Source organism: Carassius carassius, chromosome 5 (assembly GCF_963082965.1).
Source record: "Carassius carassius chromosome 5, fCarCar2.1, whole genome shotgun sequence".
Taxonomy (NCBI): Eukaryota; Metazoa; Chordata; class Actinopteri; order Cypriniformes; family Cyprinidae; genus Carassius; species Carassius carassius.
In genome coordinates, this window is record NC_081759.1 from 21,476,859 (window position 1) to 21,496,700 (window position 19,842).

General features: G+C 35.7%; 1 protein-coding gene across 1 annotated transcript; it reads right to left on the bottom strand.

The window, feature by feature from the left end:
* Positions 1–13: 13 nt before the first annotated feature.
* fam169aa (family with sequence similarity 169 member Aa) lies at positions 14–9,891 on the bottom strand (the record flags this gene model as incomplete). The annotated part of the gene is made up of 12 exons (XM_059549267.1): positions 9,760–9,891; positions 5,088–5,214; positions 4,708–4,807; positions 4,535–4,620; positions 4,233–4,401; positions 3,973–4,152; positions 3,750–3,872; positions 3,472–3,584; positions 3,018–3,045; positions 2,831–2,933; positions 2,654–2,753; positions 14–2,518 (listed from the first exon to the last, which is right to left on the bottom strand). Coding segments are annotated over exons 2-12 (3,633 nt in total), but the record flags the coding sequence as incomplete, so codon positions are not given.
* Between the last annotated feature and the right edge of the window lie 9,951 nt (positions 9,892–19,842).

Consider the following 19,842-nt stretch of genomic DNA (forward strand, 5'->3'; position numbering starts at 1 on the left):
ACTCAGTGAAATGTTCTTCTTTGTTCTTCATCTTGTTGACATCTTTATCCATTTCATCCTCTCCCTCTTTTGTCATCAAAATTGTATCAGTTTTATTCTTGCTCACCAATGTGTGTATTTCCTGATGTTCAACATTTGCTTCAGCTTTTAGTTTTTGTACACATCTAGATTTCTTTATCAGTGGAGTCTGAACTCTTATTGTTCTATGTCTGAGATGTCTTTCTGTGCTGATTGGCACCTCTTCTACCTGGACATGTACCTCCTGACCTAGACTGCTCATCTCTTTTTCACTGTCCAATTGTCCAGCTAAATTTGCTTCCTTGTTCTCAATAGTTTTGATGTCTTCAACTCTTTTTTCTAATACATCCTCCTTAGCTTCTGTTTCTATAAGTGGGATTTCGTCAGTAACCTTTGTAATCTGAGGTTCTTTCTCTTTATCATCTATTTCTGCAGCTCTAAGAAGTTCAGAGCTTCCACATTCATCATTTGCTTTTGCTATATCATTTTCCTCTGGACTTACATCCTCCGCAAGAAGTTGACCCCTCTCAGGGTTTTCATCAGTCCTGAGTTTTACATCAACTTGAGGCTCAACACTTTCCTGTTGAATAACTGCTTTGCTACGTGTAGATCTCCTAACAGGGGTGATCTGGACTGGTTTCAAAGTGCTCCTAAGACATCTAACTGTCTCCCCAGGGTAAACAGGCTGATCTTTAAGCTTTGTGGATCTACTTGGGATGTCAATAGAGCCTTTCTTTTGAGTTTGTTTGCCTTGTTTGGGAAACTTGTCTGCCTTATACAAATCTTGCTTATCCTCTTTATCTTGTTCAATGTCTGTTTTCTCTGGTTTCTCAACTTGGCTTAGAAGAGCAGCCTCTGTGGTTTCTGATTCTGGCTCATACTCTTGATCTTTATATGCAGTTGATTGTTCTGGTGTTCTGTTGGCATCAGCTGCTACAACATATCCTTCTGTTGTAGTAGTACAAGGTGGTTCTTCCATAGGTTTGGGATCTAATGTACCATCTTGCTCTTCTTTTCTCAAATTTTCTTCAGTTGCTTGTAGCTCAGATGACATGGTGAGTTTCATTTCCTCTTGTTCAGGAATTCTGATCTCTCCATGATTATCACCTGCCTCATTAGGAGAAAGTTCATGCAGATCTACAAGCACAACTTTGGCTTCACTCAATGTCAACGTCACAGTGCTGTTCTCCACTGTCTCCTCATCCTCTTTAGGTGTTGTTTTTGATTCCTGTATCTCAGAAGGCTCTACAGATGGTGCTTCTTCTTGATCTGTTTCTTTTCTTTCCACTAATAAAGAAACTTCAGGAAATACAGTTTCCTCAACCTGTGTAATTTCATCGTCCATAGAAGACACAGTTTCCACTGTAGGCATGTGTTTTTCTTTGTATTCCTCAACCTCAGACTCTGCGTCTGCCTTATTTTCAATTTGAGTTTCATGTATCTTTTCCATAACCTCAGAAATATCATGTTCAGGTTCATCTGTTGATTGTTCAGTATCTTTATCTTGCATCATTACTTTGCTGTGATATTTGGATCCTTGTTGGCCTGTTTTCACAGACTGTGTAGTTGTAAGATCTTTTTCAGCAGGCTGATGCCTGAGTCTTTTGGACCTCCTTGAAGAAGTTAAACCTGATGTTCTCTTTTGGGGTAATTTGCTCTTGTTGAAGGCTTGTTCTGCCTCATCAGGGCCTAATATATGTTTACTTGCTTTTTCAATTAGTGTATCCTTGTTTGTCATTGTTTGGTTTGGTTCAGAGACTTCTGTTTCCGCTTCATTTTGTTTGGGCTGGTCACATAAGACCTCTTCAGTAGTAAGGACCTCTCTCACAGACTCTGCCTCCATCTCTGTCTGGTCTTCAACATCCACTGACTGTCGCAGAACTGTGTCTTCATCTATTGGTTCACTTTTCTTTTGGCCTGTGTTGTCATCTCTGTTTTTCTCAATTAGGTCCTTTTCACTTTCTGCCATAACCTCATCTTCTGCTTTTTCTTTATTCTCTGTTATTCCCATATCCCAGTGTGCTTGTACTTTTTCAGTTGATTTAGCATGAGTCTCTGATTGCTCAGCCACCTCGGTCTCACTCACAGTTTTTTCCTCTTTTGGTTCATCTGACATTTGTTTTATTTCCTCCATCTCTGCCTCACACACTGATTCATCTTGCTCAACCTCTTCGTTCTTCCCTAAATTTTCATTTTTTTCTTCAGTTCCTGTACTCATCTTAACAATTTCTACGTCCACAACAGACTGAGGTTGGCTTTGATCAATAGATCCTATAGTGGCTCCTTGTATATCTACGGTGTACTCATTAATAACCATTTCACATTCCTCTTTACTACCTCTTTGGTTCTTTATTTCCCCAGCTGTGGTGAGGTGGGTGACTGGACTCCCCTCGGATGTAGCTGTGACAATGTCTTTTTCAATTTCATGTGTCTCCTCTTTTTGTGATCCTCTAAACTCTGAAAGGTTTGTCACAGTTGCAGTTACTGTGTCTACTGAGCTCTGACAAATTAGAGAAGAGAGATGTTAATTAATGACCTGAAAGTGTGAAAATGACAAAAGGCCATGTTGAGAAAACAAAGTACATAATAATAATGCTCAAGCTGTTACATGATGTTTATTCAGTTGAATACATACCCTGAGTACTGTTTCTGATTCTTTTACAGAAAAAGTGTTAAGATTTTCCAAGGCTGCCACCTCGACTGAACTTTCTACTCCTGCCTCAATGTCTTCCACCCTTTATGAGACATAGTTATTTTTATACATACTGTAGTAATCAGTACTGTTATGTATTCTGCTGACAAATAATTTTACCTGATTATGTTCTCTGAAAGCCTCTCCTCTGAATTTTCTCTGATAACTCTTCGTCTCAGGTTGCTACCTCTGCCACGCCTTGTGACAGGTATGTCATCCACTTCTGTAACAGTAACGGACATCAGCTAGATTCCGCTGAAGAGACTTTTTTGAGCAAATTATTGTTCAACCAACAATTCATACTTGCCTTTAGTGATGTCTATGATGGTCTCCTCCTAAAACGTGAAAGTTGATATCAATGTTAGATATAAGATTCACTTTGTAATATTACTGTATATACAGTAATTTAGTTATTTAAACTAGAAGTCAGTTAATATGAGTTTAACCATTCAGCCATGGCTTTGATGCATTGGCTGAAGAATCACATGCATCGATCTTGACATTTAATTAGTTGCCAACTAATTATGTGGGCACATCTGCATGCATTACATTGTTTCTAGGTAATATGCATCTCTGCTCACTCTCAAACACTGTTTGTTAGTTTTGCATTCTCTGTTGTATTCCAAGTAACCTATATGCTTATGTTAGTAATGGGTTTCCTTTCAAGACACTTTTGGTACAATAAACAGTCAGACTGACAGTCTGACTCTTTCTTCTTTTCCTTGCCTATGATACATAGGACATAATAGAAATTAGAGTACCACAATCTCCATTGTATATTCAGTGATTTCCTGAATCTTTGTGATCTCAATTTCCATTGGAGCAGTGGCATCATCTACGTCAAAATTCAGTTCGCTCACAACCTGGTCCTTCTCTGTTAAAGACGTATCACATTATTAGGACTGTAAATCTCTTAAAATTTTAAATCAGATTAATTACATGATATGGCAATTAATCCATTAAATTCATCATCATAAAATAATATAAAATATGAATATTTCCATATCACTGCAGCTAAAAATGCTGATATTTTTCTTACCCTTTAGCTTCAACTTCTGTAGCCTGTTGGCTATTAGAGTTCTCTGGAAAGGGCTTCCTGTATGCTCTACTTCCCACAGAAGCTCCTTGTCTGCTGGATATATACTGAAGTACTTTTCACAAACTGTAAAGAAAGAGTTAGATGCCAGGCACAGAAACCAAGAATAATATATGTTATATGAGAAAATGTGACATTTGACCAGACTGTAAGCCTGCTTCTATACCTTTATACATAGCTTCTGAAAGAGGATATTTTAACCCTATGTACTCATTCCTGAAGCTACCAACAAAGTCTTCCAGTATCTTTATGGCATGACCCTGGCCCCGGTGACACTTCCTGACAAATACTGTATCCATTATAGGAAGTTGATAGCATTGGGTCAAGAAGTTTCTGCATAAGCTACCTGTAAGTGAAGAGAAACATGAAGTAACCAACAAGTAAGGTATAAAATTGTACATGAGGCTTTGGAGGAGCTGTCATTGCCTTTGGGTTTGAATGAGTAAAAGCCAATGGCCTCTCCATCCTTCCATAGTATTTTTGCAGCTTCATGCTCACAATGACAGAGAAAGAAAACATCTTCACTGCTCTTCTCGTTTCTCAACACAATTCTGTTGAGAACATATAGGGCTATCCTTTCCCCAAGTGTGCTGACCTGGGAAAAATATGGCACTATTTATTAACATATACTTATACATATTTGCAAAAGAAACCAATTTGCTAATGATGACACATTAGGTCACTGATTGAAGCATTACTGGCCTTGTGTAAAAATAGAAAACACTTACCTTGTTCAGGCCTGTTCTTGAGGGCTCTGCTGTTTTAAGAACATCTTCAACCCCCCACCAACGATCCAGCAAATATAGACCTACAACTTCAGATTATTGTAATAAATCTGTTAAAATATACAGTGTTAGCCTCACAGAATGTTAAAAAAAAAAATCTGGTTTTTATCACTTACCTGTGTTAGAGTCATCAGGTGAGAACAACGCAAGGAGCTTTTTTTCAGAATCTGTTCCATATAGAGGGACAAAACTCACATTGCAGAGTCCAATTTCTATCTGTCACAGAGGGAACATAATTGAAAATGTGAAAATGTTTGTACTAACAAAATGTTTTAAAGTCACATTGTGCAAATGTATTCAACACCTTATATAGAAAAAATAGGATTCCATTTCCAATAGGAAAACACACAAAGTCAATATTCCCAAAAACATAATTTGTCTTTAATCCTTTATTTTGAATAGTAAAGTATTTACTTATTTAAAGGGGACGATTTTTAACTTTTCCCGGAAAATTATATACAAATAAATTTGCAGACAATACACTTGTTCACCTTACCTGTTTGGAATCAGAGAGGCTGAAGTACTCAGTTTTTTTGTAGGGGAGCTGAGACATGTATTCCACAGCTGTTAGCTCTAAGGTCTCATGATCCACATTTGTCAGAATATCTACAGGAAATGCCATCCTATGGAAGAAAACATTTGTCTAAATATATATATATATATGTATATATGTACATTTCCTGTATGGAAGTCCTAAATGATAATGACTGCTTATAACCCATGTATCATAGCTTTTGAACCAACTTTTACTGGTAGATAGAACATGGTCACCAAAGCTGCATTTTATCAAAATGCATTTAAACTTTATTTTCATTTAATTTCGATAAAAATTCTAATCAAATTTGAATTTCTATTTGAATATATTTTCAGATTCATTTTCAGCAGCCATTACTCCAGTCTTCTGTGTCACATAAAAATCATACTAATATGCTGATTTGGTGCCCAAGAAACATTTCTTATAATTATTAGTGTTAAAAACAGTTGTGCTGCTTAATGTACTTTTGTAAGAGACAATTTTCCAAATTCTCAACAGAACAGAACTTGGGCTTGAAACAGATCTACAATAAGCAATTTATTACTTCAGTGTGAACGAGACAGATTTAATGTTTGTGAATGGCAAAATATGCATTAAAAAAAAAAAACTCTAAACAGAAAATGTAAAACAACCAAACAGACCTTTTCAACTTAGGAAAACACGATTTCAAAGATAGATTCAATATGGAGTCACAAACCAAAAAAGTTCTGAAATCCTTTGTTCACTATGGATCTCCTCATCACAAATGACACATTGGCCTCTAACTTCGACTTTGACAGTTCAAAGCAAGGTGCTTCATATCTGTTTAAATGTATCTACCACTTCAACTTTGTTTTTTAAGAATGTGGTAAATGCTGCTTGCGACATAAGGCTTAGAATTGCCCTTGAGTGATAGAACTGGCAGTCGTTCTAAAAGATTATTGAAATAAAATATCATGGATAGCTTAAGGTATTCTAGTGTGCCACACCTACACCTCAATTCAACCACATAAATGTTAGTAGTTCTCACATATCCTACCAAGTAGCTATGCAGAAATATGGAGAGAGTCCTGGAGTTGAAGAACATAGAAGCAAGAGGAGCAATGCATGTAACATACACACAAAACAAACAAAGCTGACTGTATTGTGGGTAGGGCTGCACGATTCTGGATAAATTGAGAATCATGATTTTTTTTTGGTCTCATATAGAGATCACGATTCTCCTAAGATTCTGAACTAAACAAAATTATGTGTGACAAAATATTATTGCTGCAGTCTATTTAAAAGGGTCTAATTAATCTGATGTAATTATTAAACATTTTAACAAGTCGAGCAGAAGCACAACAGAAGAGACTTTAAAAACATTACACATCTTATGGTTCAAAAACTTTTGACTGGTAGTGTATATATAACATATTTTAAACCCCCATTTTTTATATTAGAATGATGAAAAAGTTGTTTAAATCACTGATTCAACGACTCACTCGTAAACCTACTTCACTTGTTTCATTACTGGATGAATCAGCGTTTTTAAACGATTCTCTTGAATAAAAAAATTAATTAATTGACAAATACACAATCGACACAAACGTTATTTGAAGCGCAGTACTTTCAAAAAGGGGATTTGCATTATTTTGATCGCTACAATATAGACATCAATGTTTGATCTGAACTACAAACTATATAAATGACTGTAAGACAGAAATAATACTCTGTAGTTGAAAAGACACTTTGTGAAGATGTTTCTTAACCAAACAAGCTAACTGCTCTCTCTGTGTCAGCGGCAGTGCGAGCACAGATCTGAATGATCCGGTAGACTCAGGGAATCGTTGTCATTTAGAAATGAGATCGAGATGGTGTCTGAATCGAGATCGCGATCTTTTAACGATTAATCGTGCAGCTCTAATTGTGGGCCTCTTTTCTGGTTTGGCACGTTTGTTTAATGCTTATATAGTTGCCTTAAAGATCACATGTGTAATTACATACTTGTTGTATGTATCATCTGTCTCTTCACTCTACATACCACCTTTGAAAGTGCAAATCCCACTGAGACATAACAGTAAATGTAAAACATACAAAAGTCAATATGTAATGAATTATGCCTTTAGAGCACAGACTGAGTGTTAGCTTGTGTCTGAACCATGCAGTCAATACAAGAATGTGTTTGTTAGTAAGCCTCATAACAAAGTGGGTTTGTCCATGTTGTGCCTCTAAAGTGAATATATTTGATAGGAAAAACAGTTTAAGGGCTGCCTTATGAATTAGTCAATGGCTCTTCTGTCAGGGAACATTACCAGTGAGGCAGAAAAGCAAGCTCTGTGCGTGTCTGTGTGTTTGGGTTTGCTGAGAACCAGATGAACACCTTACTCATGTACACACCTGCAGGGCAACTGGATATGAATATTGGCTCTTTGCAGAAACATGCTCGTTGTGAACTACAACCACACAACCAGCGTGCAATCTGGTTAACTGGAAGATATCAAACATAAATGTAGCTACCTAGCTTCACAACGTACTTATAGATTGTCAATGATGTGCTTGATTAATGACACTGATGGCAAGTCTATGTCAACTTCAAATTAACTCATGTCATGTGGATTCATACAATCAATTAATTCAAAGGTATCAAATTTACCAGATTCAGAAGTTGCTTTACAAATTAAAAATTTTTTATCACATTACTTTATTCTTTATAGAAGAGCAGCAAACTTTTATGAAATGTATTGTACAGAACAAATTTTCTGTACACACATTCATGTAAAATAGGAGGTGCTTTGCACATGGCATTTACATGTGACATTGTAGGCCAACATGAAAACAAGTCATGCAGAAATTCTACATCAGTGCATGTGCTAATGGACTTGTCTTACCATTCATCTGCAGCATGCACTATAATATGTGACCCTGGAGCACAAATCTAGTCTTAAGTCAGTAGGGTATATTTGTAGCAATAGCCAGCAATACATTGTATGGGTCAAAATTATTGATTTTATCTTTTATGCATAAAATCATTAGGATATTAAGTAGTAAGAATTTAATTTGGCCAACTTTAAAGGCGATTTTCTCAATATTTTGATTTAATTTTTTATCACCCTCAGATTCCAGATTTTTGAATAGTTGTATCTCGGCCAAATATTGTCCTATTCTAACAAACCATACATCAATGGAAAGCTTATTCTTTAATAAAATATTTTATGACTGGATTTTTTGGTCCAGACTCAGCCAATTGCTATTCAAACCTAGCCCAAGAATAGGCCAATCACATTTTGAGGTGGGTCTCCGGGTAAAAAAAAAAACATGTCTGATAACACTTCTCAAAATCGCAATTTAGGGGCTAAATTATTGGTGTTGCTTCAACCCGTGAACATGAAAAACGACCCGCGGCAACAGTGATAAACTAGCCTAAACCGCAGACTTGACAACACTTGTCCAGGGTCACATTAACTAACAAATAAATAAATACTTTAACGACCAATAAGCATTCTTTAAATAAACTCATTCAGTATCGATTTTAGCATCACTAAAGTTTAGGTAAAGCTTTATCTGCAGTGTGCATAAAATGTTTTTAAATTAATAATTAATAAATGAATGAATAAATGAATGAAAAAATATGTCTATAAATATATTAATTTATGCAAAATAACTAAACTTTCCAATAACAACAGAAGTCACCTAAACAACAACACCAACTAATATATATGACATACTATTTTTAAAAAGCTCAACTACGGAAGAAATCAAAGGACACAAAAATTAATAATAATAAAAATGTAATTCCATATTAATTTCATGCAAAGAGAATGCTTTATCTAAAACACAAAGCAAAAGTATCTGAGGTTTTCAGTCCTCAGTACTTGGGGCCCCTAACAAAAGCCTGGAACACTGTGTACTTTAAGCGAGCTAAAGCAGAGGGGTGTGTGTGTGTGTGTCCCGCCACGCTGCAGGAGGAATCCCTGCATTTAAAGTCCCACGAACCAAAACAAACTAATTCAATACTTCATACACGTGTTCCTCCATCTCAACTAGAGACATTTATCCGGAAACCATTTTCAAAACATCAATACGAAAATATTTGCTCGGAACTTATTGGTCTACGTTCCTGAATGTGTGTTTCGAGAATTATTATATATATTTTTTTCGAGTAAAAACTGCGAAGTGCGCGCGCATAGGTGCAAAAAAGATCTTTTGTGTTTAAACAACTATGTTTGACGAATGTGGGCCTGTCGAGCAATTTAAAGCTCACATTTGAGCTGGACCGGGCAGGATTCGTCAAGTAAAACGCTTATAAAGCATGCAGCCCCCAAAGGCTTACAGTTGCATAACACAGCGCACATGTGTCATTAATAATAAACTCAATTAAACATTCTGGATGTGCTCTGTTCTGCAGCAAAGACTGGGTTTTGTTAAAACAGGTTTATTGTAAATGATTTTTCGACATACATATGGCCAGACTTGGGCAAAAGTTAAGTATTTAAATAAATATGCACGATTCATTCCTCATAAAGAATGAACCTGGTGAACTGGAGCAGGAGAAGAAGCTTAGTAAACAAACACTAATCCAGTGCGCTGATGCACGTCGCGCCATTAAATTTCTCTGATTTGAAGAAGAAAAATAACGACAGAGCATTTTTCATAGAAAGAGAACGGGACTTACCTGATTTTTAAAAACTCTGTCGATTAGCCTATAATATTTTTTATTCCCGTAAACCCCCGTGGATGAATATTACGTGGCTGTAGTTGTGTTGTGTATGTGAGCGCGAGCTGGAGCCCCCTCCCTCCCTCTGTCCCTCCACTTTGAGAAGCGCACGAGCAGCCAACGGGAGATGAGCGCACAATCGCGTTACGCAATCACATTCATACTGCCTAAAACCTACATACTTAATCTGGAACGCGTTTGATGTTCAAAACAAACCTATTTGAAATAGAATAGACAGAAAAGAGTTATAATCAAGTATAGGCCTACTAGTCACAAATGGAGAACCTGACTTCAGCTGAAAGAAATCTGATCCAGAAGATCAGACAGACAGTAGAGGAAGCATACAAATAGTTAGTAAAGAAAGATCCTATCCGCATATATGTGAGGCAAATGTCATCATTTAATTTGTTTGATAGAACATTGCTTTGCAAAGTTATTAAATCACCCCTGTAAAATGTAAATGAAGGATCTGGGGCTGATTGCATAAAATGTCTTACAAATTAATTAATTATTTAAATTACATCCATTCATTTTTATTTTCTTTAATACTGGTAATCACTTTTTTTAAGGTAGTTACATAAAAATGTAAATAAGTCTAAGTTGAATTAGAAAATTTGATCACCCCTTGGTTATGCTAGATGGTCAAATTATTAGGACACAGTCTTAAATAAGTTTATGCAGCTGACCCCAGGATTTTTACAGTACACAGCAAGTAGTGTTGGCGAAATTAGTGAATTTTTTTTGCCTAACATTTAAATGCGAAAATAGAATCAAAATGTTTAATTGTATCTTACTTTTGTGGTGTGTTACAGTTGAAATAATGCTTATTAAGGAACATTCAGTTATAAATCCTGTTAGTCTCTGTTGATATATTTATACAATTTGTGAAGTTAATGAATTAATTTGTGTTGGCATGTAAAATGTAAAAATAAAAAAGCAGAGCTAAAGGATTGAAATTCAGAAAAATTGGTTAAAGCAGGAACAAGACGGATAACCAAAAGTGTTATAATTACAGACAAATAAATCCACAATAGCATGAAAAACAAAAGTTTTACAATGTTTCATGGCAGCAAAAGAAAGGTGATTTTCAACTGAAGGAATATTTCACCCAAAAATGAAATTTACTGAACATTTACCCACACTCAGGTCATCCAAAATGTAGATGAGTTTATTTCTTCATCGGGACATATTTGGAGAAATTAATGTTGCATCACTTTGTCACCAATGCATCCACTGCTGTAAATGGGTGTAACTCTCATCATGATGGCACCTCAATGCTGTGTTCAGATCTGACAACAAAGTATGCATCATAATTCAGAAATTCAAAAGTAACATTTGTCAACCTCCATGTCCCAGACTAAACTTTGCGGTCCACCTTCATCTGTACTTTAACTGTCAACAATGGTGATGAACTTAATCCATAATGAATTTAAAACAGACTAAAATAAAGATGAGAGGGCACTTACTGCATATTACAATTGCATACATTTTGTACAAATCCTTGATAGGGTGAATTCATGTAATCTGGGAATTTTTTTTGCAATTTTGACTTCTGTGATTTATTTCGATATCTAACACATTAGATCCCTAAGATGTTTTCTAACCACATCAGAAGAAAGAATATTATACCCAGAGGAGATATTATTAGTGTTTTTCGTGCAGAAAAAAAACAAAAACAAAATTTTGTGATAATCTGGAACATGTGTATTAGGCCTAAAAAAGGCTATTTTCACAATACTTTATGCATACCAAACACAATATCACCAATCTTTAAAAAGCATTATGAAAAAAAAAAAAAAAAAAACAAGTATAGAAATCTCAGTAAGGAAATGTATATTTCAAAATCAGGAAAAAATAATGTATGTCTGTACACAGGCTGAACAGTCTACTGTGTTGATTAATTTTAATTCATTTAAAAATATTAAAATTGTTTAACAATGTATTAACATTTTAAAGAATCGACTAAAATCTAAGCAAAAGCAAGCAACAATTTAATTAATGGATTATTCAGTCAGTTATTAAAATTCTCCACTTTCAATGAAAATTGGGGCTACTCGGGGAACTGCCTCCTTGAGCTCTTTGAACTCATTCTACTCTCATTCCATTGGTTTAGCTTCTTCTTATTTATTTCATTTCCCTCTCTCTCTCTTCCTCACTCTTTCTGTTGCCATCTCTTTTCCTGACACTGTGGTGCCATTGTATTCTGTAATACATTTCATTGAGTTAATTTAAGGCCATGGATATTTTCATATTTTAGCTGACTAATGACTGTGTGGGTGTGTGTGGGTGTGTGTGTGTGTGCATGCGCAGGGTGTGTGTGTGTGTGTGTGTGTCTATGTACAGAACATTGTCAACTGGCCTGGGCGCAGATCCCTCTCCTGCTCAGGGATTTGAACAGTTGTATATACTAAACTAACTGGGAATTTGGGAAATGAAATTAACTGTTTACTTCATCCTGATACCTTTGTTTGCAACTGGAATATGTTTCCCAGATTCCTTCTTTGTAGCAGCTCTCTAGCTTGTTTAGCTAGCTGCTAGCAACTGTGAACTAATGTTATAACCACCAGTAGTCCACATTAACACCCATTTCTAATTAAAGCATATATTATCCCTTGTCATTAGACTTATAAAGTCCCTAAATATATATTTCCCCTGTGACAGATTACCCAAAGCATGCTGTCTCGATCATATTTGATAATGTGGGACAAAAAAATGTTTAAAGAAAAAAAAACACACATTTTCAACACTTTAACAAGTATATTGTTGCTTGAATAGATCACAAACATCATTTGACAACAATTCAGAACATTGTATTATTTATGACAAATTTATGTCCTTAACAATAATCTAGTCAGAATCCTTGGTCACTGACCTTGTCATGCAATCCAAGGGGAGCTTCTTGATGAGACTTAGGTCTCTGCAGAGCAAAAGTGGGCGTTTATGAGCTTGTGGGTGTTTTCAAACTGCTGGGTGTTTCTAAATCATGCAGTCAAAATGATCCCCATTACCTAACCCCATCTCTAAACCTACCATCACTATGATGGTCTAAAAACACCCTGATCTGGTAACTCCCATTACTTTCCTGCAGAGACCTATACTTGTTCTTGATTGACAAGTGCCACGCCCCTTTCTGTGGAATCACCCCCATGAAGTCATGTGATCTCACATGACATCCATGCTAAAATTACAGTAAAATTCCTGTTGACTAAATTTTCTTAGAAATAGTTTAGGTGTCCCAGATTACCGGAATTCACCCTATATTTTTTACAACTCACAACTCTTAATTTATTGTTTTATGGATTTTTTTATTTTAACTGAAAGTTTTTGGGAAAAAATTTAATCAGCAAAACAATCGGCATGTTGTTATTAAGATAAATAAAATACCCTTTAAACACACTGCACTTTTATCCCTTACAGCCTTGTTCTTATTCCTGTCAAAAATAAAATATTGCATTACTCTGATTTATGTCTATTGTGTTATTATTATAAGTCTTATTTGTGTCTATTTTATAGAGAAATTATGTGTTGTGAATGATCAAAGGCTGAGCTATAAGCCTAGTTTTTCTGCCAATAGTCTATAAAAGTTTTTTGTTTGGATAAGCTGTATTATAATAATCTTGTTTCTGCCATATGTATAATATTTTGTCAAATAACTTATTATAAGTTTCATGTAATTTATCAGTGTGATTAATAAATGTTTTAAGTTGTTTCTTGATTATATTTTATCAGTGAACAAAATCCGTTTTCTTGAAATTACATATCCCTTTCAATTTTAGATTTATTGTTAGAAATGATACATTTAGTAGTGTTATTGCACGGTACCTTTTGTGGTCACTAGGTGGCGTGCGATATTCGTTTTAGACTGTTTTCGATTAACAGTGTGACCAGTTTCAAGTACAGCTGATAATTAAAACTGCAGACTGGAAAATGTCAGGGAAGAGTTAATCATTTTCGAAAAGGAAATAACTTTATACAAACAACAACAACAAAAAATAGATATACAAATAATAAAAAATACAGATTTGCATGCATTTATATGATTAAAACATAATAAAACCCTCAATAGAGATTTCACAAGTCACTTTTATTGTCACATCACCACAGCACATGTGCCTTGGTGAGTGAAATTCTTGGGAGCTTGCTCCAGAAATTGCAGAAACAATTAACATATAACCATGTCATCCCGAGCTGACATTTTTTGATACACAGCCATACACTTTATCCTGAGACCATAGGTTGGCCTTTCAGTTATATGCTGTAGCCTGTGTTTAGTTGTTTAACAGGTTTAGTCATTTTTTGAAAATTGTTCAACAACTTAAACAATTAACAACAGACAAATTACTCCTAGCCCCAATGACCCCTGTATGCTTATAATAAATGACTGGATTGATGGACCACTGCTGAACTGCTATATATATTTAATTATTTATTTATTTATACTGAACGAGGCAATGCTTAATTCAAAATAAAAAATATATAAAAAAAGTGAGGATACATAAGACTTCATATCAATAATTGAAAGAAACTCTGCCCCCTCGTTTTAATTTATTGATAAGACCACCTCACAATATTCCTTAATTACTCGGTCACCTGCACGCCCACCCTATAGAATGTAGAGGAAGCCATTACGGGAGGACAGAAAATGATCTGCTGCATCAACAATTGTATCTTTGTGTGGCTATGATGGAGAGTTAGGTGTTGGGTTACATTAGTGTCCTCATGTTGATCATGATAGGGCACATTTCTTTGAAGCTTATTGGAATTGCTCAAACAATAGACCCTTCACAAGCTGTCATGCTGCAATAACTGTGAGGCGCTTCTAGTGTGTCCACCACAGGAATTTGTACAGTTTTGACCAAGAGCCGTGAACAACTCACTGAGGACATCACATTGTGTAGGCTATATTTAAAATTGAGAATAGGCATTTCCTGAAGGTTTAAAGAAAAATGTTGACAAGCCAGTCTCAGCATAGCATTTTTAACAAGGTACTTTTAGTGGATACAATCTCATGAGACAACTGATGGGGTTCTCTTTCTATTATGTCTGTTGCTAACAAAGTGAAAATGAACAGACAGTGTCGATTGTGGCATCAAATTAAGATCTGCTCATGTTGCACCGCATTTTATTTTAGGCGTTTTTACAGTGTTGCGCATTTTAACCAATCACACACAATTCTGTTGAGCTTAGGAATTCAATGGCCAATCAGAGGCGTTCAGATGAGTCATCGCTGAAACTCGTCATTTTTGAGTGCACGCGAGTTCCTCGAATTCTCTCATCATAAACAACAAACCGCAGATGCACGTGCAATATTAGTAAGCGATTCATTTCACAGTGTATACAGCTTCAGTGACTATAACGATAGTTTTTTTTCGCGATAGATCGATGTTAGTGATGTCACTGTCTATATATAATTTATTCGCTGTTCGAAAAATTATCCATTTCTAATGTTTTTATTAAATTGTAATCACGTTAAATACAAATCCAATCCTTGGACCACAAAACCAGTCTTAAATGTCAATTTTTCAAAATTGAGATTTATACAACAACTGGAAGCTGAACAAATAAGATTTCAATTGATGGATGGTTTATTAGGATCTGACAATATTTGGCCGAGATACAACAATTTAAAAATCTGGAATCTGAGGGAGAAAAATATTTTTTTATTAGCCTACATGACACCCATGTCTGGTTGTTGGCTAAAAAGACGGGTTTATGATGATGTTTAATACATTTGGCTGCTTTTAGCCTTACCCTGGAGTTGGTTCACTCTCCGCCTATGGGTTTGGCAAAAAATGTGAGGTCAGTTGGACTGCATTCTGGTCTGGTTTGATGTCAGACAAAATAATATGAGATACTATGTTGGTTAGACCGGCTACTTTCTGAACATATTCAACGACTGTACCCGCATTCCATACAAGAATGACTTGCATAAACACATTTTTGAACAATAGCTTACTGGTAACTTGAATTTCCAGATTCACAGATGATACGCTCCCAGATTTCACCAGATGAGGACATCATTGACTGCATAGCCTACGTTATCAAATCTAATGCGTATGAATATGTAGCCTAATCAAGCTTACTTAACTAATTCTATTTATTTTTAATAAAAATGTTTGAAAAATACTGGCAATGCTTGAATTTTAAGGGTCACGGATGAAAATAAAGTTCCAAAGGTGGGTTCTGGAGGAGCCTTATCATTCAGTCCTGTCAATAATCGCTGCATGAGCTTTTTTAAGCAGCAGTCATTATTAAGCAGTCCCAGTGACAATTCTTCCGGCATTCTCCCCATCCTCCGCCTCCCCTAGTCTTCATTTCCTTAATTTTCCCCTCACAGCGAACAATCATAGGTGGTTCGGGTTCGAGAGCAGACCAAGTTCGTTACCATTATCTCGCAGGACTGAAAGGGGGAACTCGTGAAACACTCCCATGCACTGACAAATGAAGATGTCTTACTGACTCACTTAGTAGTGACTCACAAGGCAATACAATCGAAGGCGTATCAATATATACTCAAGCTTACTTAAGTAAATCTGTTGCTGGGGTTAAACATATTTTGACTTACATAAAATGTTTGAACAATGCTAGTAACACTTGCATTTCCAGATTTACTGTTAATACACTCCCATCTTTGGCCTAATGAAGACGTCATAGACTCATAATGCATGTACATCCAATGTATATCAGTTTATTTACTCAAGCTTTTAGACATTTTAATTCTGTCTAACATATTGCTACATCAGGCTGAATATTAGCCTACAACAAGGACCCACTCAACATCTAGACGCTAGTCTGGTATTTGCTGGTAAAAGCTGAGGACTGCAAAGAGGAATGCTTGGATTTTGATGACTCTGAATTTTGTTTTTTGCCATGTCGTAGGGGCACACATGTTTATCCTGGAGGGCTGCAAACAGGAAAGGAGAATAAAAAGGCTCTTTGTTGCAGTTTGGTTGGTTCGTCTGGCTGACTCCAGGCAGGATGCTGAGTGACGGGGCTAGTCTTGCAGTCAGCATGGCTCTGCTCATCTGTCTTGGACCTCCATCACCAAATCCACAATAGGCATGATTATAGATGTGATTATGGTTATGACAACATTGTTCAGAGAGCACAGACTCAGACTTATTGTTCATGGAAACTGTTTTGTTTCTACAGGTTTTTCAAGTTTATTGATTTTCTCAGTACTCGCAGTAGTCAATGCACAATGTGCGTCACTTTTTTCTTTCAGAGTGGGCGAGGCCAATTGTAGTCTAATTAATGTGTTTACATTGTGGACAAAGGCTAGGTGCAATCACATTATATGTGAGACCAAACTGTTTACATTACATTTTAAAAAGACTAATTATTGTTTTACTCTGACTAAAAATGAACATTAAAGTGAATGTAAGTCATGAGTGCCTAGTGTATTTAAGCACATCAAAATGGCTAAATATAAGATATGAACTGACCAACATTAACTTTTTTATTTAGCAACCCACTTCTTGCATCCAGAATAAAAAAAAAAAAAATGTTTTTAAACGCCTATATATTTAAGTAAAGATTGTTTTGTGGAACTTTAGGAGGCTAGCGTACAGCAGTCAGTGTAAATTAGATTTCCCACTAGTTTCTTTCTGGCAGAGGAAACACCTACACAAGGTTGTGCTAATAATGTCACATCTGTAAATAGCACTAGCATAAATAACAAAGAGGTGTGGGCTGCACATCAGTACAATAGACGACCCCTCATTTTGAAATTTCCTAACCTTAGGTTCTAAAGTCTTTGAGCAACTTTATTAATAAAACTGTAATGATGTTACACTTAAGCGCCTGTCTTTTTATTCATGGGATTTTCCACAAAGACTGAGGATATTTACTCTGTGGTGACAAAAATGCTCTTGAGAGTGGAAATGTTGCAGCTATTTATAAACTGCCATGTCAACGAAAGTAAAGGGCCACGCTTACTTGGCCTGTGTGGTAATGGTTCAATAATATATTATAATGGTTAGAAGAATATATATGGTTCAGTATGACTTTAAATGTTACCATGCAAATTACATTTTACTTTCACAGTGAAACCACAAAGCCACACTGATGAGTTATATTCCTTTATGAAAGTTAATTATATGCTTGTTCAGTGTATGCGTTTTAGTCATGCCGAGGCAGAACTAAAAATATAAACCATGACTGGAAATACAAGGTTACAATAGGTTAAAAGTGTTCAAAGCAGATTTGTATGTTGACAAGCAGATATGATGAGGGCATCATTTCAGCCTAATAGCATTTGATAGCAAAACGTCTATCTCTGGGCAACAGGCCAATTTTCAAACACTGCTGTCTGTTTCCTGTTTTTCAACCAGTTTAGCACTTAGTGTTATTCATTCCTTTTTTAAACCATAGAGGAATGTATTTTCTGTTGGAAGAGACTTCCTCATATAGGCTTTTCAGAAAACATGTTGTAACTTTGGGTGTTCCCTACTTCTGTTTTCACCGAGAATGTGGCAGGCTTTTTGTAAAGTAGATATACATGTCATTTTTCCATACTGCACATGGTCCATGAACTGGTTAGTCAGATTCAAACTGTTAATCGCAGAGCAGTAATAGATATTTAGTAAATAAAACGTACACAGAGGGCTCTCTGTACTAAGTTTATCAATGGGGAGTCTTAGACATAAGAAAAAGAGGTTTTAATGGTAGGCGTCTATATTCCTGGCTGCTTTAATTAACTTACACGGTCAACACTACGACGGAGTTGCATGTGCTGGTCAAACTGCATTTAGATTAGGAAAACTGAGCCCTGCTGGCTACCTCAGTGGTCAAACATGCTGTACAATTACGTCTTTAGACTGAAAACCTTTCAGAAAAGTAGGTTCAAGATCTCTGTTTCCAGCACTCTGGTAAAGAACAGAGACAGACTGGCACAGGGCAAACTCAGGACACTGACACTAACTACTTAGTTTAAAGTGAAAATGAACATTTAGTATCAAACTTTTTCATTCAGTTCCCAAAATAGTGAAAGGATTGCTTTCCACAAGCAAACTTTAAAAATGGCTGTTTTTAAAATGTCTTATGGGACATATCAGTTATAAAAAGTGGCTTTTGGGAATTCACTCTTGTTGTATGCTTGAGTGTCTTGTTGCAGTGAAAGTTTGGGTACTTTTGTTCAGCCATTGACTTGTTGAGCCAAGAAATAAAGGCTTTCTTATTGGTCTTGCATCTCCACTTTAAAGACGGCTATGAGTTTGCTCAACTTTATGTCAGTTGACACACTGTGGATTCAACAAAGTGTAAATTTTAGTACCATCTTACTGCAAACATGAAAATAATCTTAATAAAAAGATAGTTTTAGGGTTAAAGATAAATGAGAGCTTTGAGTGTAATGCAGATATCCAGTTTAAATTAGTGACATAAGCAGCACAAAGTAAACCAAGTTATTTCATAAGCCTACTTGAACTATTAATATTTAAAGATTATGTTGCATCGCACAAGCAAGAGCCTTGTTTTAATATAAAGTCTAACAGCATGAATTTAAGTGTGAGCCTGTTTGTACAACAGTTCAATTAACAAGAAATAAATATCAAGCTACTTTGTATTTTAAACACAATGTTGCCAGTTACTCTGTCTATTTCAGGCCACCAACCAAAACAGTTCAAAACTAACCACAGTGTAATTAACTGTTACTCATCTAAAATGTTGCATGCAATGGTGGCATTCCTGAATGAAACAACATCTTTTAACAAATCTTCTTGAGTGAATGATTCAACAACTTGCTTCATGAACCTAATGGCTAAACAATTTAACCTGCAGAAAGAGCGACTGAAAAACTCACACTGACAAGTCTGTATGTAATGTGTATAAATCTACAGCAGTATAAGTAGTATTTTATGTTATGTATAATTTAGCTTCTATCAACAATTATGGAAAACAACTTAGCCAATGAAATTTGAAGACCGTAAGAAACTATTGTTTAATATTTACAACACTGAGAAAAAGCAAATATACTGTGACTTTTGAGTACACAGGTGTGACTGTTTCACTGTTACAAAAAGAGAAGGAGAAAGACTCAAG